At 43.0% G+C, this 24,227-nt stretch overlaps 1 protein-coding gene across 1 annotated transcript; it reads right to left on the reverse strand.

Moving 5' to 3' along the window:
• On the reverse strand, nt 1-22,900 carry LOC106585663 (unconventional myosin-Ih). The gene is made up of 31 exons (XM_014172112.2): nt 22,751-22,900; nt 22,416-22,531; nt 20,341-20,539; nt 15,473-15,553; nt 15,033-15,212; nt 14,847-14,945; nt 14,519-14,632; nt 14,338-14,409; nt 14,034-14,153; nt 13,867-13,934; nt 11,884-11,989; nt 11,580-11,660; nt 11,335-11,426; nt 8,925-9,019; nt 8,750-8,796; nt 8,436-8,516; nt 7,999-8,104; nt 7,699-7,816; nt 7,313-7,426; nt 7,155-7,231; nt 7,005-7,073; nt 4,309-4,393; nt 3,937-4,099; nt 3,742-3,825; nt 2,924-3,017; nt 2,766-2,821; nt 2,484-2,619; nt 2,206-2,276; nt 1,903-2,000; nt 1,627-1,726; nt 1-651 (listed from the first exon to the last, which is right to left on the reverse strand). The coding sequence occupies exons 1-31, from the start codon at nt 22,874-22,876 to the stop codon at nt 625-627; spliced, it is 3,075 nt and encodes a 1,024-aa protein (XP_014027587.1). The 5' UTR covers nt 22,877-22,900; the 3' UTR covers nt 1-624.
• Nucleotides 22,901-24,227: the final 1,327 nt, after the last annotated feature.

The raw sequence follows: 24,227 nt of genomic DNA on the forward strand, positions 1-24,227 counted from the left end.
ATGGCTTCATTGTTGCAAAATCAATGATTCCTATACAAGAGTAGCCTGATGGTTTGATATAGTGCAAAGAAAGGTAATTGACTATTTGAGAGCAATGCATTCTGCTCTCATTCAACAATGCAGTAATGTATTGTTTACAGCTGAAATACTAAACCAGCATACACATGCCTCCCTTAGCCTTGAATTCACAAAGAAAGATCCTTATAGGTTTGTGCTGTTTTGGTCCCTTAAATGAACACTTGTCTCCAGTCAATTCTCTTAGACAGGATGGGTGCGCATAAGGGGGATTTATTTACTTATGACCTCTGCCTAGAGAATGTCATTAAGTATATTGAGCCATTGGATTGTAGCTTTCATGGTTTCCTGAAAACAACCTCTGTAGTTCTGTTTTGGGGTTCATCTCTATAAAACTCAGACTGATTCCATATCTGTTTGTGGTGTCTTGCCAACTGGCTATTGAGTTAAATATATGCACAACACAAACAGATCTGGAATCAGGCTACACAGGAGCAGAATTCTAGGTCTAATCCAGATGTTGTCCACAGGTTCTTATGTGCTTGGTCAGTCTCCTGAGACCTTATTCGTTCTCTCCTTAGTGTGTCTATCTGCTGGGCACTGAGCAGGTCACCGAGCCCTGGTCCGAGTGGATACCTAGAGTGACAAATATGTTATTTGTTCAGCCTGCACGTGTTGATCACCTGCGTCAAGTTCATTAGGGAACATAACAGAAAACATTTTAAAAACCATTTGCAATAAAATGAGATTTGTATTGGACACCATGTAGTCCCTCTGTTTCAGACTCCGCATTTCTTTTTTTTAATGGTTGACTATGTCCATAACACAAGGTAGTGCATGCCTGTCAGACCACCATACAATCACTGTATCTTACTCCAAACATTTGTTAAAGACCCAGTGCAGTCAAAAATGTGATATTCCTGTGTTTTATATGTACTTCCACACTATGAGATTGGAATAATACTGTGGAAATGTTGATAATGCCCTTTTAGTGTAAAAGCTGTTTGAAAAGACTGCCTGAAATTTCAGCCTGTTTGGGTGGGATGGAGTTTTGGCCTACCTAAATTAGTTAGACCAATAAGAGTTCCAAAGATCTCTGCCAATAACATCTAGTTTTCAGTTTTCCCCTCCCCACTCAGACCACTCCCAGACAGTCCTAGCAAAATTGTTGCTTGAGAAATTGCTTGTTGCTAAGTAGCATTTTTTTTTTTTTTATTAAAAAAAAATTCTTTTAAAACAATCACAGTAAGGTACTTAATTGTTACCCAGAAATGATTTGATATTGAGATAAAACAGCTCCATTGGACCTTTAACAGTTCATACAGTATGTATGATATCAATGTGATCACAGTGGTTTCAATATTTGTTTGTTCTGTGTATAATGCCACGAGGAAGCCAAAGGAAATATTCCACTTTGTGTGGACAATACAGGACTTGTTATTCTTCTAGCAGCTAAAGTCAGCACAAAGCATGTGATACTAGCCAACTGTGCACAAGACTGATCCCAGATCTGAGGCAAAGGATGGTGGGCAATGGCCATATGAGTTGGCAAGACAGCACAAGCAGGTCTGGGACCAGGCTCCTCTCAGCAGCAGCAATTGCATTACTCACCACCATGAGGTGTCCATTCTTGTCCTTGTACACCATGGACTCCTGGCCACTGCTGAAGTCTACAATGCCCTCTTTCCCCGCCTGTATCTGAAACGAGATGCTAAAAAACAACATATTCATATTCATCCAGGACTCCATGGAAAACAGTTGTAACGTGTTACATAGAGGACTATCCTGGCTAAATAAATAAAAATGAAATAAACATAAGTCATCTGGCTACTTGATCCATCGGACTAGTACTTCCAGAATCCATCCTGTTGTCAGCCACAGCCTCACCTGCCCTGGACCACGTTGATAGCACTCTGCTTGTTGGCAACCACACTGAGTTTGGTCAACACTTCAAACAGGTGGTCACACTGGATGACCAGGTCCCCCTGAACATGAGGTCAGGACACATTGGGTAGCATTAGGGGTGTGTCTGAAAGGGCAACATGTTCCAAGGCCTGTAGTGCACTGTAATAGGATGGATTTCATTCTAAACATATCCTGGTTAGAATCACTTGAAAAACAGGCACTACACTCACTTTACCGAGTTATTATACTATGCTGCGTGAGTGTGTGGCGACAGTGTCCTCCTACCTTCTGTTTAACGTCTTCACTTGCAATATGGAAAATGATGATGCTGTCACTCAAGGTACTGACAGACACACCTGCAATGGAGTAAGCAGCACTCACACAGATCAGTACACTTTGAAACAAACTGTATATTATATATATTACCAGTATTTTCCTAACTTACACTTCATTTGAATTTTCAACTAATAATCCATTGTGAAAATTTGATGCAAATCTATTTTGCAAGTGACCAGACAAGTTCAAACCCCAAGCATCACATCCATACCATGTTGGAGGCTCACCTTTTAGAGTAGTGTACTGCACTTTCTGTTTGATCTTGGCCTCGTCCACCACATAGGCAGCCGTCTGCGTGAGGATGAGCTGCCGAGGTCGGGCTTTAAACCCATTCCTGTCATACTTCACCACTGGTACGCTATACTGCAGAGAGAGAACAGAGATTGGGAGAGAGAGAAAGAGGGAGGGAGAGAAAGTGATAGTGTTAAGGGTTTTAAAATGATAGAGAAAGTGAGAGTTTTAAAATAAGAGAGTTTAAGGACATACTACAATGCAAATGTCTTGATTACCTTGATGCGTTCATGGCGAATTATCTGCAGGACCTTCATATTGATGTCCTGTTCACCTGAAAATATAACATAGTGCAAAAGGTGGCAATTGATCCTAAAATACGAGTTTGAGTAAGATACCACATGTAATTAGCAGATATCTGCTACTATATACTGACTGATCCTGGTGTCCACAAAGGGTTGGGAGACACTCTGAGGGTAGCTGTCCTTCTTCCCCTTGAAGATAACACTGGTGATCACCTTGAGTTGAAGCTGGGAGGGTGAGACAAGGAATGAACATCACCAACATAGAACTAGCTAAAGAATTCTGATTTACAGGATCTTTGTGATCACAAATATGTTACACAGCATAGGCTATACAGGGCACTAAAAAGGTAGGTTATACAACAAAAGTATGTTGTCTACTATGTCCATGATGTAAGTCTGTCACACCCTGATCTGTCTCACCTGTCTTTGTGATTGTCTCCACCCCTCTCCAGGTGTCACCTACCTTCTCCATTATCCCCTGTGTATGTATACCTGTTTTCTCTGTCTGTTGCCAGTTAGTTTTGTTCATCAAACCTACCAGCGGTTTTCCCCTTGCTCCTGTATTGTCTATAGTTCCTGTTTTCTAGTTTTAACCTTTCTGCCTGCCCTGAGCCTGCATGCCATCCGGTACCTTTGCCCCACTACTCTGGTTTTCCGACCTCTGCCTGACCCTGAGCCTGCCTGTCGTCCGGTACCTTTGCCCACTTCTCTGGTTTACCGACCTCAGCCTGACCCTGAGCCTGCCTGTCGTCCGGTACCTTTGCCCCACTACTCTGGTTTACCGACCTCAGCCTGACCCTGAGCCTGCCTGCCGTCCTGTACCTTTGCCTGCCCGTGTTCGATTTAATAAACCTTTTTTACTTCGACACTGTCTGCACCTGGATCTTACCTTCAAACCTGATAAAATCCTGATTTAAAAGGGACAATTGTGGAGTAATTCTGGCCTTACCTGTGCTTTCTGTTGTGCAGTGATCCCTCTGACGTACCTCGTCACCATGAGACGCATGTGGAGCTGACGCAGGATTGCTGAGGCCTGTACAAGAAGAGCAAGAACAGTCCAACAGACGTTTCACTGAGCTTCCCCTTTAACACCAAAATAGCTGTCCTCAATTCAATGTAATTGAATTCCAATGTGAATAAATACCTCAGTCAATACAGGTGGAGGGGTTAGCCAGCTGATTTTATCCAGAACCGTTTTTGGGAGATTGTCTTTCAGCCTGTTTAGGTAGCTCTGTCTGACAAAGGCCAGGTATTCAGAGTTATCAGTAGTCTTTGCCTCCCCTCTGGTCATGTATCCTTTAATAAACCTGGAATAAAAAAGTAAATAATCGGTAATCTACAGTATTAATAATAATACTGCCCTCTGGGAATGTGCTGAACATTATAGGCTTTAATCCACTATGGATCTGTAGTTTGTGGCATAAACATCAGAGTATACATTTTTGATATGTCATTTCGGTTGATGGATCAATATTGCAGTGCTAGAGCCTGAAGATGTGATCTTGTGATCTCTTACTTCTTGATGACCTTGACAGCCCATTGTCTCCTCTCTTTCTCTTTCCTGGCTTGTACTCCTCTCCAGCAAGTCTCAATCTTGGTGGCTAAAGAACACATTACACAACAGGTATCAAATCAAGATGGAGAAAAATGTGAAGTTATTGAATGTCTGTAGATGTTTGCATGGCCAGTGACATGAATATATACTGTAACTTGCCTACAATGTTTCTGCTCTCCAAAAATAGACACTGTTTATCCTCTCATGTTACACACATTATGATATATAAAATATCAATGCATTTAGGAGATGATTTTATCCAAAGCGACTTAGACATGCATCCAAACATTTGTCTACATATAGTACCTTTGGAAAGTATTCAGACCCCTTGACTTTCCACATTTTCTTATGTTACAGCTTTATTCTACTAAATAGTCGTTTTCCTCAATCTACACACAATACCCCAGAATGACAAAGCAAAAACAGGTAAAGAAATTTTAGGTAATTTATAAGAAATAAACAAACTGAAATATAACATTTACATAAGTATTCAGACCCTTTACTCAGTACTTTGTTGAGGCACCTTTGGCAGCGATTACAGCATCGAGTCTTCTTGGGTATGACGCTACAAACTTGGCACACCTGTATTTGGGGAGTTTCTCCCATTGTCATTGTCTTGTTGGAAGGGGAACCTTTACCCCAGTCTGAGGTCCCGAATGCTCTGGAGCAGGTTTTCATCAAAGATCTCTCTAGTGGAGTGGAGAAGGTGGAAAGTTAAGTTCCTTGGGGTACACATCACTGACAAACTGAAATGGTCCACCCACACAGACGGCGTGGTGAAGAAGGCGCGACAGCGCCTCTTGAACTTCAGGAGGCTGAAGAAATTTGTCTTGTCACCTAAAACCCTCACACTTTTACAGATGCGCAATCGAGAGCATCCTGTCGGGCTGTATCACCACCTGGTACGGCAACTGTTCGGACCACAACCGCAAGACTCAGAGGGTAGTGCGGTCTGCACAACGCATCACCGGGGGCAAACTACCAGCCCTCCAGGACACCTACAGCACCTGATGTCACAGGAAGGCCAAAAAGATCATCAAGGACAACAACCACCCGAGCCACTGCCTGTTCACCCCGCTATCATCCAGAAGGCGAGGTCAGTACAGGTGAATCAAAGCTGGGACCGAGAGACTGAAAAACAGCTTCTATCTGAAGGCCATCAGACTGCTAAACAGCCATCACTAACAGAGTGGCTGCTGCCAACATACAGACTCAAATCTCTGGCCACTTTAATACCTTTATTAAATCCATTTATTAAATGTATCACTGGTCACTTTAAAGAACGGCACTTTAATAATGTCGAAATATCCAACATTTCTCATCTCATATGTACTGTATTCTATACCATCTATTGTATCTTGCCTATGCCGCACGGCCATCGCTCATCCATAAATTTATATGTATATATATTCATCCCTTTACAATTGTGTGTATAAGGTAGTTGTTGTAAAGTCGTTAAATTACTTGCTAGATATTACTGCATTGTCAGAACTAGAAGCACAAGCATTCCACTACACTGCTAACCATGTGAATGTGACCAATACAATTTGATTTGATTTGACTTGATTATACTTTGCTCTGTTCATCTTTCCCTAGATCCTGACTAGTCTCCCAGTCCCTAGCGCTGAAAAACATCCCTACAGCAAGATGCTGCCACCACCATGCTTCACCGTAGGGATGGTGCCAGGTTTCCTCCAGATGTGACGCTTGTCATTCAGGCCAAAGAGTTCAATCTTGGTTTCATCAGACCAGACAATCTTGCTTGTCATGGTCTGAGAGTCTTTTGGTGCCTTTTGGCAAACTCCAAGCGGGCTGTCGTGCCTTTTACTGAGGAGTGGCTTCCATCTGGCCACTCTACCTTAAAAGGCCTAATTGGTGGAGTGCTACAGAGATGGTTGTCTTTCTGGAAGGTTCTCCCATCTCCACGGAGGAAATCTAGAGCTCTATCAGAGTGACCATCGGGTTCTTGGTCACCTCCCTGACCAAGGCCCTTCTCCCCCGATTGCTCAGTTTGGCCAGGCGGTCAGCTCTAGGAAGAGTCTTGGTGGTTCCAAACTTCTTCCATTTAAGAATGATGGAGGCCACTGTGTTCTTGGGGACCTTCAATGCTGCAGACATTTTTTGGTACTCTTCCCCAGATCTGTGCCTTGACACAATCCTATCTCGGAGCTCTACGGACAATTCCTTCGACCTCATGGCCTGGTTTTTGCTCTGACATGCACTGTCACCTGTGGGACCTTATATTGACAGGTGTGTGCCTTTCTAAATCAATTGAATTTACCACAGGTGGACTCCAAGTTGTAGAAACATCTCAAGGATGATCAGTGGAAACAAGATGCACCTGAGTTCAATTTCGAGTCTCATAGCAAAGGTTAATTCTTTTTTATACATTTACAGAAAATTCTAAAGACCTGTTTTCGCTTTGTCATTATGGGGTTTTGTGTGTAGATTGCTGAGGATTTTTATGTATTTAATACATTTTATAATAAGGCTGTAACGTAACAAAATGTGTGAAAAAGTCAAGGGGACTGAATACTTTCTGAAGGCACTGTATCAGTGGTCCTGGAAATCGAACCCACTATCCCTGTGTTGCAAGTGCCATGCTCTACCAACTGAGCTACAGAGGACCACATCCATGTAGCTTTGCTGTCACTTACCAGCTTCTTTCTGTCTTCTGAATTCTCCTTTTTGCCGGTATCCCTTGTACTGGGCCTGAATCCTTGATGCTGTAATATCCATTAATAATATTGAAATTTCTATGCAAATAAATCAAATCTCTTGATTTCTCTTAGCTTTCATGCCCTTACCAAGTTTATGTTTGCAGACCTCGAAGGCATCTTCTGTGGCAAAAAGTGTCCTGGGGTGGCGGATAAATATCTTGGTTCTAGAGTGAAATGGAAAAGTAACAGAGATTTGTAAGAACCAATCTAGTCGAGGAGAAATGAGTTGCCCAAACTGCTCTCACCTGCCCATTTTGTACTCATCTGGTAGGTATCCCAGGTGTTGCACCAGCACTTCCACTCCTTCTGCAGCCACTCCTCTCCAATGGGGCCAGGTGGCTGGGCATAGGGGCTTGTATCTGGAGGTGGATCACACATCACCTCATTGTCCTAGATGTACAGTATTTGGAATGCCTTTGCTTGTTTGTGTTGAAATGCAAGACAACGTTCCCCAAGGGGACAGAATAAAGAAATGAATTAATTATTTGATATCAAGAGCTCAAGTAAAGGCAAAATCTCTCAAAGATTCTGGTCGAATCATTCGCCGGTGAAGCCTAATGTTATAAGGAAAATATTGTTTCTACAAAGTAATCAATGTGGTCTACTAAAGCAACAAGATCTGTTGGCCTACCTCTGCAGAAACAACTCGTAGCGGCGTCGGTATGCAAAACCTGCCCGTCTGACCCTAAGGTGTTCCATCAGCCCCAGGTACTTGACCTGGTGCCGAACCAGCACGTCGTCAAAACGACCTGTAGCATGTGTGTTTGTGTGTGTGCCCAAAAAAAGAGAGGGAGAAAAAGACAAAGGGAAAAAGAGAGAGAGAGAATGAAGGAGAAATTGCTTCATAAACACAGTTGACAGATTGAAGTTTGGAAGTACCACCAGCTGGTGATGATATGGTGCACGTGGTGGAGGTCAGAGGGTCTCTCACCTGGCTGTTTGGACTCGTTGGATTTGAGGCAGCGCACATACCAGGGCTCCTTAGACATGAGGATGTCTGTCAGTCCCAGCAGACTGCTCTTAAACTGGCTAGCAACCTACAGAGAAACAGGCCTGGGATCAGTTGTAGAGTCCCCCAACAGTTTATCTGTCAAATACACATGGATGATGGTCCACAATAGGCTGCCAGTGACAGAGGTAAATGACGTTCAAATGCTGCATAAGGGGACAATAAATAATCCAATATAAACACAGAGACATCTATTACTTTTCTCAATTGTCCGTCATTCTGAAAACTGTGTGTTCCTATCCAGCTATACTGTACAATATGTTATACTATTGAGGCAGTGTACAAGGAAAAAAACGATGTCATTGTGACTTCAGGGGGACAGATGGGAAAGTAGTGGGGAAAACTTGGTGAGCTCTCACCGTCTCTGGTCGCCGCCTGCTATCCGACTCTGTGGAAGCAAAGCACTCTCTGACTATGGCATTTTTAGACTGCCGCATCACCTGTGTACACACATACACCACGCATCAAAGTGGATACTCAAAACCAATTGGGTAAATTCACTGCATTCCCCTCCTCTTGTATTATTTACAAAACTCTACAGGAGAGTAAATAATTAAGGAACCAATTGAAAAGAGTCCCATTCTCTGCCCCATCCCCCTCCTTCCTTCCTCCCCTCCTTCCTTCCTTCCTCCCCTGTCTCATATAATCCATCAGTAGAAACCTGCAGACTTACATCTTTGATGTTTCTGTATAACATGTCATTGTTTTTGTCGATGAACCCTGGGATGATACAAACAACAACGTGAGAAAGAGTGGTGAGTGGCAGTGAAATCTACTAGTAGGACATGTAGAGACATTGAGGAGCAGGGTAATGCCACCACTGGGCCTGAGACCATGGGATCCCTTACCCACAACGCCATAGGTGACCTCCCCAGCGTAATGCAGAAGGCGAAAGTTGCCCCTATCCAGCGTCTTACGTGTCTTCTTGTCAGACAACTTGTGCCTGCAGTCAATGGGACAGAGAGAGAGCGAGAGGGGGAGAGGGATGAAGAGTGAGAGGCAATTAAAGACAGAGCCTAACTGTGTCGACTCACAGGTTGGGAATAGGACAAGAGGTCCATCCAGGGCTGGCTTCAGGCATAAGTGACAAACGGTTGCTTAGGGCTCCAGGAAGCTAGGGGGCCCCAGACCCCCCAAAATAATATACTGCATATACAGTTGAAGTCAGAAGTTTACATACACCTTAGCCAAATACATTTAAACTCAGTTTTTCACAATTCCTGACATTCAATCCTCGTAAAAACGCCCTGTCTTAGGCCAGTTAGATCACCACTTTATTTTAAGAATGTGAAATGTCAGAATAATAGTTGAGAGTGATTTATTTCAGCTTTTATTTATTTCATCAAACTCCCAATGAGTCAGAAGTTTACATACACTCAATTAGTATTTACTTTAAATTGTTTAACTTGGGTCAAACGTTTCGGGCAGCCTTCCACAAGCTTCCCACAATAAGTTGGGTGAATTTTGGCCCATTCCTCCTGACAGAGCTGGTGTAACTGAGTCAGGTTTGCAGGCCTCCTTGCTCGCACACGCTTTTTCAGTTCTGCCCACAAATGTTCTATGGGATTGAGGTCAGGGCTTTGTGATGGCCACTTCAATACCTTGAGTTTGTTGTCCTTAAGCCATTTTGCCACAACTTTGGAAGTATCCTTTGGGTCATTGTCCATTTGGAAGACCCATTTGCGACCAAGCTTTAACTTCCTGACTGATGTCTTGAGTTGTTGCTTCGATATATCCACGTAATTTTCCTCCCTCATGATGCTATCTATTTTGTGAATTGCACCAGTCCCTCCTGCAGCAAAGCACCCCCACAACATGATGCTGCCACCCCCGTGCTTCACGGTTGGGATGGTGTTCTTCGGCTTGCAGCCTCTCCCTTTTCCCTCCAAACATAACGATGGTCATTATGGCCAAACAGTTATATTTTTGTTTCATCAGACCAGAGGACATTTCTCCAAAAAGTACGATCTTTGTCCCCATGTGCAGTTGCAAACCGTAGTCTTGCTTTTTTAATGGTGGTTTTGGAGCAGTGGCTTCTTCCTTGCTGAGCAGCCTTTCAGGTTATATCGATATAGGACTCGTTGTACTGTGGATATAGATAATTTTGTACCCGTTTCCTCCAGCATCTTCACAAGGTCCTTTGCTGTTGTTCTGGGATTGATTTGCACTTTTCGCACCAAAGTACGTTCATCTCTAGGAGACAGAACGCGTCTCCTTCCTGAGCGGTATGACGGCTACGTGGTTCCATGGTGTTTATACTTGCATAATATTGTTTGTACAGATGAACGTGGTACCTTCAGGCGTTTGGAAATTGCTTCCAAGGATGAACCAGACTTGTGGAGGTCTACCATTTTTCTTCTGAGGTCCTGGCTGATTTCTTTTGATTTTCCCATGATGTCAAGCAAAGAGGCACTGAGTTTGAAGGTAGGCCTTGAAATACATCCACAGGTACACCTCCAATTGACTCAAATGATGTCAATTAGCCTATCAGAAGCTTCTAAAGCCATGACATAATTTTCTGGAATTTTCCAAACTGTTTAAAGGCACAGTCAACTTAGTGTATGTAAACATCTGACCCACTGGAATTGTGATACAGTGAATTATAAGTGAAATCATCTGTCTGTAAACAATTGTTGGAAAAATTAGTGTGTTTCGGGTTTTTTGGGGTAATGTTCTATGTTAGTCTATTTCTATGTCTGTGTCTAGTTATTCTATTTCTATGCTTAGTTTATTGGGTTGACCTTCAATTGGAGGCAGCTGTTCCTCGTTGCCTCTAATTGAAGGTCCTATTTAATAGCAGTGTTTTTTTCATTGGGATTTGTGGGTAGTTGTTCCGTGTGTAGCTGTGTGCCTTACAGGACTGTTTTTTCGTTGTTGTTTTTGATTAAATGTTTATTTTGGTTTTCTTCTAAATAAAGAAGATGAGTATTCACATTCCCGCTGCGTTTTGGTCCCATCCTTACAACGAACGTGACAACTGCAGAAAACTTTAAAAGAGCAACATTTTCTATCCACCCCATGGCAAAGTGTGTGGAATTGCAGGAAATTAACTTTAAAATGAAATGTTTTCTCTCTGCCGTCAAGAAGGGAGCCACCAAAATGTTTTGCCCATGAGGTGGGGGTGGTTAGGGATTTGAACTTAAGTGATAAGGGAGGTTGAAGTAACGCTGTTGTATATCCGTGAGAAAGGTTGTGTGTGGTCAACATGTACATATGCAGGACTGTGGTTCGGGGAGCGAGGGAGATAGCTGAACTCACGTAATGAAATGAGGGTGACTGCCCATTTTCTCCTCAAGCTTCTCCAGAAATGTGAAGTCAGTGGCCTCTCCAGGCCTCAGGCATTCTTCATCCTGAGAAAGCAACAAGATCATCCCTTTCATTTCAGCCTATGTCCTTCCCAAAAGCAATAGGATGCATCATGTTACTAATTTACTCTATGGGTTGAGTCCTGATCAAAAGTAGGGCACTAGATAGGGAATAGGGTGCCGTTTGTGTGTCCTCACCAGTACTGAAATGATGCCCCTGTGTTTCTCCTCCACTAAGTCACAGATAATCTTATTGTTGAAGAACTGGACAGGCTCCCACTGAAGATGAAAGGAAATAGGTGATGGGAAGACGTGTGAGTTACGGGAATACTACCTAAGCTAAACTCAGCATAAACATACAAGGCATTGCAGAATGCAAGAGTAACTATAACACCAAAGTAATACTATGACAAGGTACAAATGCCATATTATACATGTTGACTAAATAGAACCGGATAGAATAGGATAGATAAATATCAGTGGGTGGAAAGATGACGTGTACCCCAATGCCCTCTGCCTCGTATTCCTCCTGCTCCGACTTCAAGGTCAGCTGGATAAAAAGCTGCTGCAGTTTCTCGTTGCAGTAGTTTATACAGAACTGCTCAAAACTGGAATGGACATACAACAGATAACAATTGATGTGCACCTTAAAATGTAGCCCACCAGTTTTCTACAATTTACTGCACAACCTAGTTCCAACCAGAGCTATACAGTGCATTCGGGAAGTATTCAGACCCATTCCCTTTTTCCACATTTTGTTATGTAACAGACTTATTCTAAAATGGATTAAAGAAAAATAAATCTCATCAATCTACACAAAATACCCCGTAATGACAAAGCAAAACCAGGTTTTTAGACATTTTTGCAAATGTATTAAAAATAAAAAACAGAAATACCTTATTAACTTAATTATTCAGACGCTTTGATAAGAGACTCGAAATTGAGCTCAGGTACATCCTGTTTCCATTGATCATCCTTTAGATGTTTCTACAACTTGATTGGAGTCCACCTGTGGTAAATTCAATTGATTGGACATGATTTGGAAAGGCACACACCTGTCTATATAAGGTCCCACAGTTGACAGTGCATGTCAGAGCAAAAACCAAGCCATGAGGTCGAAGGAATTGTCCGTAGAGCTCCGAGACAGGATTGTGTCGAGGCACAGATCTGGGGAAGAGTACCAAAACATTTCTGCATCATTTAAGGTCCCCAAGAACACAGTGGCCTTCCATCATTCTTAAATGGAAGACGTTTGGAACCACCAAGACTCTTCCTAGAGCTGACCGCCCGGCCAAACTGAGCCAATCGGGGGAGAAGGGCCTTGGTCAGGGAGGTGACCAAGAACCCGATGGTCACTCTGATAGAGCTCTAGAGTTCTTCTGTGGAGATGGGAGAACCTTCCAGAAAGACAACCATCTCTGCAGCACTCCACCAATCAGGCCTTTATGGTAGAGTTGCCAGACCGAAGCCACTCCTCAGTAAAAGGCACATGACATGAGAAACAAGATTGTCTGGTCTAATGAAACCAAGATTGAACTCTTTGGCCTGAATGCCAAGCGTCACGTCTGGAGGAAACCTGGCACCATCCCTACGGTGAAGCATGGTGGTGGCAGAATCATGCTGTGGGGATGTTCTTCAGCAGCAGGGACTGGGAGACTAATCAGGATCTAGGGAAAGATGAACGAGCAAAGTACAGAGAGATCCTTGATAAAAACCTGCTCTAGAGCGCTCAGGACCTCAGATTGGGGCGAAGGATCAACGACCCTAAGCACACAGCCAAGACAAAGGCACTGTATGTAGACAAATGTTTGGATGCATGTCTAAGTCTGTGAGATCTTATATAGACAGGTGTGTGCCTTTCCAAATCATGTCCAATCAATTGAATTTACCACAGGTGGACTCCAATCAAGTTGTAGAAACATCTCAAGGATGATCAATGGAAACAGGATGCACCTGAGCTCAATTTTGAGTCTCTTATCAAAGCGTCTGAATAATTAAGTTAATAAGGTATTTCTGTTTTGAAATTTTTTATTCATTTGCAAAAATGTCTAAAAACCTGTTTTTGCTTTGTCATTACGGGGTTTGTGTGTAGATTGATGAGGGGAAAAAAATATTTAATCAATTTTAGAATAAGGCTGTAAAGTAACAAAATGTGGAAAAAGTCAAACGGCCTGAATACTTACCGAATGCACTGTATATATAGAGTTCGGACAACTTTTAAAACGGACGCAATGTTGATGCCATTGAGCTTTCAATTGATCCATTCATGCCAAGTATTTGGATTCTACTTTAATTCTAGAGGTTCAGTTACATAGCTTTGTTCAAAATTAAGAATATTCCATAAACTGCTATTGGTCATATTGCCCATGGGGAGCTAACATGGCTGCCATATGGAATTCTTTGGTTGTACTGTGTCATGTAAATGCATCATAATGTGGAAACCTCAATGTCCTAACTCTAAATATATGGCTCTGGTTCCACCTACCTGTTGACATAGAAAACCTCAAAGCCATATATGTCAAGGAGACCAATGACTGTCTTCCTTGACGGTTCCTGTCGAAAAAGGTTTCAGGAAACAGTGGTCAGTCACACAGATCACCAGGACTCCTGTTTCATCCTGACATGAGCTTGTCACTTACAGTATCTGCTAACCTTATTCTCCATGGAATCATTAATCTTGTTGACCAGCCAGGTAAAGGTGCGTCCATAGATGGCTTTGGCCAGGGCATTTCTGGCATAGATGGCATGGTCCACTGTGAACGGGCTGAGCACCTGGATGGTGATTAAAAAAGGAAAACCTTACATAATACCAAACCTGACAAGAGTATGCAAATTCACATCTGATTGATACAGCTGAAATCATGAATGAGAAAGAGTACTGGGTTTACCACTAGTAAGTGCAGTTAATTAATAATTAATTAATTCAGTCAGTCATTACCCCTCCTCACTCTCTCACCTCATCTGTTTTGGCCTCAATCTTCCTGTATGTCAGCCCCTCCTGCAGTAGTTGAACGTTAATCCCCAGCAACTACAGATGATCACACGCAACACAAAGTCAGCAATGTGTAGGCAGACTGTGGTCTCCAGGGCTTTGGCATGGTGTCGTTGCGGAGTGTCCAAGGAATAACAAGGCTTACTGTTGACACCCAGCGGAGTTCTGTGTTCTTGTTCAACGTGGCGTAACCTTTGCTGTCAGCTTCAAACTGCACATTCCCTAAGTGGAGGACGCTTGCTATGATCCCAAATAGGTGCTGCAGAGAATGCAGACATTTGAGGGTTAGGATTAGGAATCGGGTTAGGATGGTGGCCAGCTGTGTGTAAGCAGCTCCCCTCACACACACATATACACAAAGCAAAAGTATGTGCAGCCTAGTACAGCACAGTATATTTCAATAAGATATACAGCTCACTTGAATGAATGTCATCACAAAAGTTGTTTCCACAAACTGTATGACAGCAACTCACTTGTATATCACTCTCGTCAAAGTCGATGACAGACAGGGCGTTTCTCACCGTCTTCCAGTCGTTCTTGTCATTGATTGAGGTCACATTGGCACACTCGTCCTGTTTGAGAGAGGGAGTTGTCATTATAGAGTGGCAGTTAGCCTAGCCCTAGCTAGCCAATCAATGGACCACAGTGGTTGCCCATACTTGCACCAAGTAGCTGTAGTGCTGGCAGTTGCTCTCGAGGCCTAGCTGATGCAGCAGGTCTTCCTCCCCTCCCTCCACCAGCTGGTAGAAGATGTGGAAGTTCCTCTCTCCGTGGTTCTGGTGGACCACTCGGGACTTCTCCAGCAGGTAGCTCAGGATATGGCCCCCCACCGCATCCCCCTGGAGGGTAAACATGTGATCAATTAGCCTCAATGAACTGCTTACCAGACCTGGACCTGAATTCACAAATCGTCTCAGAGTGGAGTGGTGATCTGGGAAACTCCTACACTGACAAGCTTTGTGAATATGGGTCCTGGGTGAAATAGAATTGCTTTGTTCCATCGAAATCAAGTGGAGCAAAAGTGTTTCAAGGAAAAACCAATACTCATGTAATCTGCTCACTATAAGAACATAAGCCCATAGTCTCCATCATTCCTTACCTGGATGTCAAACTGGATATCCATGTACTTTCCAAAGCGACTAGAGTTGTCATTCTTCAGTGTTTTGGCGTTGCCGAAAGCCTGTTGGGAAACACTGAGGCATCAATCACAGAGATTTACTACTGGGTCGTTCCACGAAATGAGTCCCTTTTGGGTAGTGTAACTTGGTGAAAAAACACTTTTCATTTAATCTAACATTAATGTTCAACTTAATAAAATAGGTTATAAAAAAAAGACTATAGTAAGTACCTATTAAGTGCCTAATAAAGTAACAGGGTTGACGATTTCATCTTAAATCAGCCATAAATCCCCTTGTGACAGGGGGAATGGAAGCTTGTTGTATGCAACAGGGAGGGGCAATTGAATGCAAGGTTCTAAAAATTCAAATTTTTAAAATAACATTCTAGCCTGTCTATGTATGGGTAACACGTGTTATGCTAGACCCACACCCCAAAATGTCCAAAAAGAGTAGAATCAGCTCGCCTGCTTTTACATAAAGAGTAGAACCAGCTCGCCTGCTTTTACATAAAGAGTAGAACCAGCTCGCCTGCTTTTACATAAAGAGTAGAACCAGCTCTCCTGCTTTTACATAAAGAGTAGAACCAGCTCACCTGCTTTTACATAAAGAGTAGAACCAGCTCACCTGCTTTTACATAAAGAGTAGAACCAGCTCGCCTGCTTTTACGTAAAGAGTAGAACCAGCTCACCTGCTTTTACGTAAAGAGTAGAACCAGCTCGCCTGCTTTTACGTAAAGAGTAGAACCAGCTCACCTGCTTTTACATTAAGAGTAGAACCAGCTCGCCTGCTTTTACGTAAAGAGTAGAACCAGCTCACCTGCTTTTACGTAAAGAGTAGAACCAGCTCGCCTGCTTTTACGTAAAGAGTAGAACCAGCTCACCTGCTTTTACATAAAGAGTAGAACCAGCTCGCCTGCTTTTACGTAAAGAGTAGAACCAGCTCGCCTGCTTTTACGTAAAGAGTAGAACCAGCTCGCCTGCTTTTACATAAAGAGTAGAACCAGCTCGCCTGCTTTTACATAAAGAGTAGAACCAGCTCGCCTGCTTTTACATAAAGAGTAGAACCAGCTCACCTGCTTTTACATAAAGAGTAGAACCAGCTCACCTGCTTTTACATAAAGAGTAGAACCAGCTCGCCTGGTTTTACGTAAAGAGTAGAACCAGCTCGCCTGCTTTTACGTAAAGAGTAGAACCAGCTCACCTGCTTTTACATAAAGAGTAGAACCAGCTCGCCTGCTTTTACGTAAAGAGTAGAACCAGCTCGCCTGCTTTTACGTAAAGAGTAGAACCAGCTCGCCTGCTTTTACATAAAGAGTAGAACCAGCTCGCCTGCTTTTACGTAAAGAGTAGAACCAGCTCGCCTGCTTTTACGTAAAGAGTAGAACCAGCTCGCCTGCTTTTACGTAAAGAGTAGAACCAGCTCGCCTGCTTTTACGTAAAGAGTAGAACCAGCTCGCCTGCTTTTACATAAAGAGTAGAACCAGCTCGCCTGCTTTTACATAAAGAGTAGAACCAGCTCGCCTGCTTTTACATAAAGAGTAGAACCAGCTCGCCTGCTTTTACATAAAGAGTAGAACCAGCTCACCTGCTTTTACATAAAGAGTAGAACCAGCTCGCCTGCTTTTACATAAAGAGTAGAACCAGCTCGCCTGCTTTTACGTAAAGAGTAGAACCAGCTCGCCTGCTTTTACATAAAGAGTAGAACCAGCTCGCCTGCTTTTACATAAAGAGTAGAACCAGCTCGCCTGCTTTTACATAAAGAGTAGAACCAGCTCGCCTGCTTTTACATAAAGAGTAGAACCAGCTCGCCTGCTTTTACGTAAAGAGTAGAACCAGCTCACCTGCTTTTACATAAAGAGTAGAACCAGCTCGCCTGCTTTTACATAAAGAGTAGAACCAGCTCGCCTGCTTTTACGTAAAGAGTAGAACCAGCTCGCCTGCTTTTACATAAAGAGTAGAACCAGCTCGCCTGCTTTTACGTAAAGAGTAGAACCAGCTCACCTGCTTTTACGTAAAGAGTAGAACCAGCTCGCCTGCTTTTACGTAAAGAGTAGAACCAGCTCACCTGCTTTTACATTAAGAGTAGAACCAGCTCGCCTGCTTTTACGTAAAGAGTAGAACCAGCTCGCCTGCTTTTACGTAAAGAGTAGAACCAGCTCGCCTGCTTTTACGTAAAGAGTAGAACCAGCTCGCCTGCTTTTACGTAAAGAGTAGAACCAGCTCGCCTGCTTTTACGTAAAGAGTAGAACCAGCTCACCTGCTTTTACGTAAAGAGTAGAACCAGCTCACCTGCTTTTACATAAAGAGTAGAACCAGCTCGCCTGCTTTTACGTAAAGAGTAGAACCAGCTCGCCTGCTTTTACATAAAGAGTAGAACCAGCTCGCCTGCTTTTACATAAAGAGTAGAACCAGCTCGCCTGCTTTTACATAAAGAGTAGAACCAGCTCGCCTGCTTTTACGTAAAGAGTAGAACCAGCTCGCCTGCTTTTACATAAAGAGTAGAACCAGCTCACCTGCTTTTACATAAAGAGTAGAACCAGCTCGCCTGCTTTTACGTAAAGAGTAGAACCAGCTCGCCTGCTTTTACGTAAAGAGTAGAACCAGCTCGCCTGCTTTTACGTAAAGAGTAGAACCAGCTCGCCTGCTTTTACGTAAAGAGTAGAACCAGCTCGCCTGCTTTTACGTAAAGAGTAGAACCAGCTCGCCTGCTTTTACGTAAAGAGTAGAACCAGCTCACCTGCTTTTACATAAAGAGTAGAACCAGCTCGCCTGCTTTTACATAAAGAGTAGAACCAGCTCGCCTGCTTTTACGTAAAGAGTAGAACCAGCTCGCCTGCTTTTACATAAAGAGTAGAACCAGCTCGCCTGCTTTTACATAAAGAGTAGAACCAGCTCGCCTGCTTTTACATAAAGAGTAGAACCAGCTCGCCTGCTTTTACATAAAGAGTAGAACCAGCTCGCCTGCTTTTACATAAAGAGTAGAACCAGCTCGCCTGCTTTTACGTAAAGAGTAGAACCAGCTCACCTGCTTTTACATAAAGAGTAGAACCAGCTCGCCTGCTTTTACATAAAGAGTAGAACCAGCTCACCTGCTTTTACATAAAGAGTAGAACCAGCTCGCCTGCTTTTACATAAAGAGTAGAACCAGCTCGCCTGCTTTTACATAAAGAGTAGAACCAGCTCGCCTGCTTTTACGTAAAGAGTAGAACCAGCTCGCCTGCTTTTACATAAAGAGTAGAACCAGCTCGCCTGCTTTTACATAAAGAGTAGAACCAGCTCACCTGCTTTTACGTAAAGAGTAGAACCAGCTCGCCTGCTTTTACATAAAGAGTAGAACCAGCTCGCCTGCTTTTACATAAAGAGTAGAACCAGCTCGCCTGCTTTTACATAAAGAGTAGAACCAGCTCGCCTGCTTTTACATAAAGAGTAGAACCAGCTCGCCTGCTTTTACATAAAGAGTAGAACCAGCTCGCCTGCTTTTACGTAAAGAGTAGAACCAGCTCGCCTGCTTTTACATAAAGAGTAGAAGTAGCTCGCCTGCTTTTACATAAAGAGTAGAACCAGCTCGCCTGCTTTTACATAAAGAGTAGAACCAGCTCACCTGCTTTTACATAAAGAGTAGAACCAGCTCGCCTGCTTTTACATAAAGAGTAGAACCAGCTCGCCTGCTTTTACATAAAGAGTAGAACCAGCTCGCCTGCTTTTACATAAAGAGTAGAACCAGCTCACCTGCTTTTACATAAAGAGTAGAACCAGCTCACCTGCTTTTACATAAAGAGTAGAACCAGCTCGCCTGCTTTTACATAAAGAGTAGAACCAGCTCACCTGCTTTTACATAAAGAGTAGAACCAGCTCAACTGCTTTTACATAAAGAGTAGAACCAGCTCACCTGCTTTTACATAAAGAGTAGAACCAGCTCGCCTGCTTTTACATAAAGAGTAGAACCAGCTCACCTGCTTTTACATAAAGAGTAGAACCAGCTCACCTGCTTTTACATAAAGAGTAGAACCAGCTCACCTGCTTTTACATAAAGAGTAGAACCAGCTCGCCTGCTGTTACAGAAAGAGTAGAACCAGCTCACCTGCTGTTACAGAAAGAGTAGAACCAGCTCACCTGCTTTTACATAAAGAGTAGAACCGGCTCGCCTGCTTTTACATAAAGAGTAGAACCGGCTCGCCTGCTATTACATAAAGAGTAGAACCAGCTCACCTGCTTTTACATAAAGAGTAGAACCGGCTCGCCTGCTTTTACACTATGCAATTAAATTTTTTTTAAAAGGAACAGTTTCACCATATTAAAACGAGAGTTCAGTTAACATAACAGGGTTGACCTTAAAATGAGGGACAGGTTTTGTTTTACCTTAAAATGTATCAATAATCACATTAAATAAATAATTATCCTCAGAAATTACTTTGCCAAAGCAACAAAATAACTACGGCTTTACAGTGATGGTGAAAACTTGGAGAAATGTTGGTTGGACTTCAGAGAAGTCACAGAGAGTACTGAATTTTGGTACTTTAGCAAGTCTTTATTCATATATAGGATATTTTTTATAATTCATTTTCCATGTGGTCTATTTTAAATTGCACTTCATTTAATATAACAGGATTTTAAAATCCAATATTGGGGCACAATTCCTACTTAAAATATCAAAATGACTCATTTTGTGGAACGACCCTACTATGTGATCCAGGATGTGTGATAGCCTGGTCCCAGATCTATTTGTACTTAACAGCTATGATGACAATAAACATAGCACAGCACAAATAGTGAGAGAGCAGAAACAGATCTGGGACCAGATCTGACCAGATGTGTGATAATAGTGAGTGCTAAGAACAGTCCGATCAGACCTCTAGCACAGGGTTGGACACCAGCATCCGGTCCCTGACGCTGTCCAGTAGGGTGGTACTGGGGCAGCTCACAGCATAGTACTGTAGGATCTTCTTGGAAGCCTCTGTCTTGCCGGCACCACTCTCCCCAGAGATGAGGATGAAGTGGTTGTTGGCCTCAGTCATCATGGTGTGGTAAGCGTTGTCCGCCAGGGCATAACTTCAGAAAAATTGATTGTGTCAAGTGATATGCACATTTTGCATTCCACAATTAATCATTTCTACATGGATGCTGGGCCAATAAGGAATGAGAATAATTAAAGAAAATCCTATATATGGTATATGCTGCTCCTGTGCTTTATTCCTGCACTCAGACAGCGATGTTGTACAATGGGGGAAAAAAGTATTTGACCCCCTGCTGATTTTGTACGTTTGCCCACTTACAAAGAAATGATCAGTCTATAATTTTAATAGTAGGTTTATTTGAACAGTTAGAGACAGAACAACAACAAAAAATCCAGAAAAACACATGTCAAAAATGTTATAAAATGATTTGCATTTTAATGAGGGAAATAAGTATTTGACCCCTCTGCAAAACATTACTTAGTACTTGGTGGCAAAACCCTTGTTGGCAATCACAAAGGTCAGACGTTTCTTGTTGTTGGCCACCAGGTTTGCACATATCTCAGGAGGGATTTTGTCCCACTCCTCTTTGCAGATCTTCTCCAAGTCATTAAGGTTTCGAGGCTGACGTTTGGCAACTCGAACCTTCAGCTCCCTCCACAGATTTTCTATGGGATTAAGGTCTAGAGAATGGCTAGGCCACTCCAGGACCTTAATGTGCTTCTTCTTGAGCCACTCCTTTGTTGCCTTGGCTGTGTGTTTTGGGTCATTGTCATGCTGGAATACCCATCCACGACCCATTTTCAATGCCCTGGCTGAGGGAAGGAGGTTCTCACCCAAGATTTGACGGTACATGGCCCCGTCCATCGTCCCTTTGATGCGGTGAAGTTGTCCTGTCCCCTTAGCAGAAAAACACCCCCAAAGCATAATGTTTCCACCTCCATGTTTGATGGTGGAGATGGTGTTCTTGGGGTCATAGGCAGCATTCCTCCTCCTCCAAACACGGCGAGTTGAGTTGATGTCAAAGAGCTCCATTTTGGTCTCATCTGACCACAACACTTTCACCAGTTGTCCTCTGAGTCATTCAGATGTTCATTGGCAAACTTCAGATGGGCATGTATATGTATTCTTGAGAAGGGGGACCTCGCGGCGCTGCAGGATGTCAGTCCTTCACGGCGTAGTGTGTTACCAATTGTTTTCTTGGTGACTATGGTCCCAGCTGCCTTGAGATCATTGACAAGATCCTCCCGTGTAGTTCTGGGCTGATTCCTCACCGTTCTCATGATCATTGCAACTCCACGAGGTGAGATCTTGCATGGAGCCCCAGGCCGAGGGATATTGACAGTTATTTTGTGTTTCTTCCATTTGCGAATAATCGCACCAAATGTTGTCACCTTCTCACCAAGCTGCTTGGCGATGGTCTTGTAGCCCATTCCAGCCTTTTGTAGGTCTACAATCTTGTCCCTGACATCCTTGGAGAGCTCTTTGGTCTTGGCCATGGTGGAGAGTTTGGAATCTGATTGATTGATTGCTTCTGTGGACAGGTGGACACTCCCTTTCTGTGGACACTCCCTTTAAGAGTGTGCTCCTAATCTCAGCTCGTTACCTGTATAAAAGACACCTGGGAGCCAGAAAACTTTCTGATTGAGAGGGGGTCAAATAGTTATTTCCCTCATTAAAATGCAAATCAATTTATAACATTTCTGACATGCGTTTTTCTTGATATTTTTGTTGTTATTCTGTCTCTCACTGTTCAAATAAACCTACCATTAAAATGATAGACTGATCCTTTCTTTGTCAGTGGGCAAACGTACAAAATCAGCAGGGGATCAAATACTTTTTTCCCCCACTGTATAAACGTTGTACCATGTGTGGTGCCAATATCGTGGATTGGCATCTGATCTCATGAGTGACAAACAATACGATTTCAACATGCAGATAGACATGCACAAAAAATGATGTAACACACTCACATATGTGGTGGAAGCTCAAAGAAGTTGACGCCCATGTATATATCCATCTGTTTTTTACTGTAGATATCCAACTCCTTGTAGGGGTTCACAGACACTAGCAGAGTGCCTATATAGGTCTGCACCGGAAGAAACAACAGGTTTACAGTATATCTGTAAGTTGATAGTTCTTCAACATTCGCTAAAAATCCCAGAAAGTTGCTCATAATATATTTTCCCTTCAACTATTGCACCAAAATAGGGTCTGCAAGTGGGTCTAAAATGATGGCATCATTATACATGATACTACATACTGTATATCATAATGTTGGTACTAAGTCAGCCACTTCTGAACTCACATAAATGAGATCCTCACTGAAGCGTTTTTTCAGGTTGCCTAGGAAAGCAGTCTCGCTGGTATGGGTGTCCAACAGGACAAAGTCCTGGATCCCCACGCGGTCTCGGGCGGTCAGAGCCCCCTCCATGTCCAGCTGACCCTGGGCACCCTGTGCCTTATGACCCTACAGCCAATCACACAGCAGCAATGCTTGAAATGAAGGATACCTACTGTACATAAGGACTTGAAGAAAATGAGCATTTCATAAAGGTATTATGAGCTGCTTATGAATGTTTTACGAAGTCCTTATATAGTTCCACATTTACAGACATGCATCCAAACAAAAGTGTATGGATAAATAAGAGGACTTAACGAGGCACAGAACTTTTGGCTTTGGGGGTCCACTAATTAGACATTCACTGCAACTGAGCACACCGCTCCACCTCATGAGAATTCTGTTTTGGTTGTTTGCCTAAAACTAAGGATTTGTGTAGTTTCATGAGATAAGATATTGATTAATATTATATCATATGTATGCCATTTGTATATGAACCATAAAGCCAACATTCAAGCCAACATTCGACGTAAACAATTAGCAACTCCTCCATTGTGTATAAGTCAAGTTACAAAAGGCTCTTTGGTTGAACAGAAAAAAAGCACAAGCGGAGTCCCTGTTAGTTCTACTGAAACAAGGGCTCTGTGGCTCTCATGGGGCTTTGGAGCAGAGCCCTCTGATTGTGTCGAGGTAGTTTACAGACAGAAGCTAATGTTGGCTACAGAGCACATAGTACGGAGGTGTTGGCCAGCAGCCCATAGGCCACCACAGCTCACACCAACCAAACACACCAACCTCACCCTGTGCAAATGGAACACGGGAACCCGAAAACAACGGCACATTTGAGAAAAGCAGAGTGGGAAAATGTTCAGTAATCTGTTTTGCATTCTCAACACCAACACTTGGACCAAAGGTTTCTTCACAGCTTTTGTAGGTTTTCTTTTTTTTCTCCTTCTTTAGAAGGCAGAACTCCTTTGATTCTCAACTCTGTCTGTAAAAAAAACATTTCAAAAAGATAATCCATTGGATCTAATTGACACAAAGCCCTTAGTACCCAACCCAACCCCACCCCCCCACACACTCCCCTCCCATTCCATAGCCCTTGTTACTTCTGAGAAAGGCCAAGTGTTTTTGTCCTGTAAATACCACGGAGCAGAGACAAAAAGGAGGTTTTTAAAATGCAGTCTACAATCCATTACATATATTCCCCCAGCATATCCATTCAGTAATTATTCATTAGAAAACATTTAATGTCACAGTCAATTTCACACTGGCCAGTTGAAACACAATAGAGGAGATTTGCCCTATTTTGGGGTGAGAAGGGGAGGGGGCGGGGGGGCGGTTGGACAGAGGAAGGGTGAGGGCAAAGGAGGGAGAGAATGAGGGAGGGAAGGAGGGAGGGGACATTATTTGTCTGATCTGAGAACCCTCTGAAACGGGGCCG

The sequence above is a fragment of the Salmo salar genome, chromosome ssa24 (assembly GCF_905237065.1).
Source record: "Salmo salar chromosome ssa24, Ssal_v3.1, whole genome shotgun sequence".
Taxonomy (NCBI): Eukaryota; Metazoa; Chordata; class Actinopteri; order Salmoniformes; family Salmonidae; genus Salmo; species Salmo salar.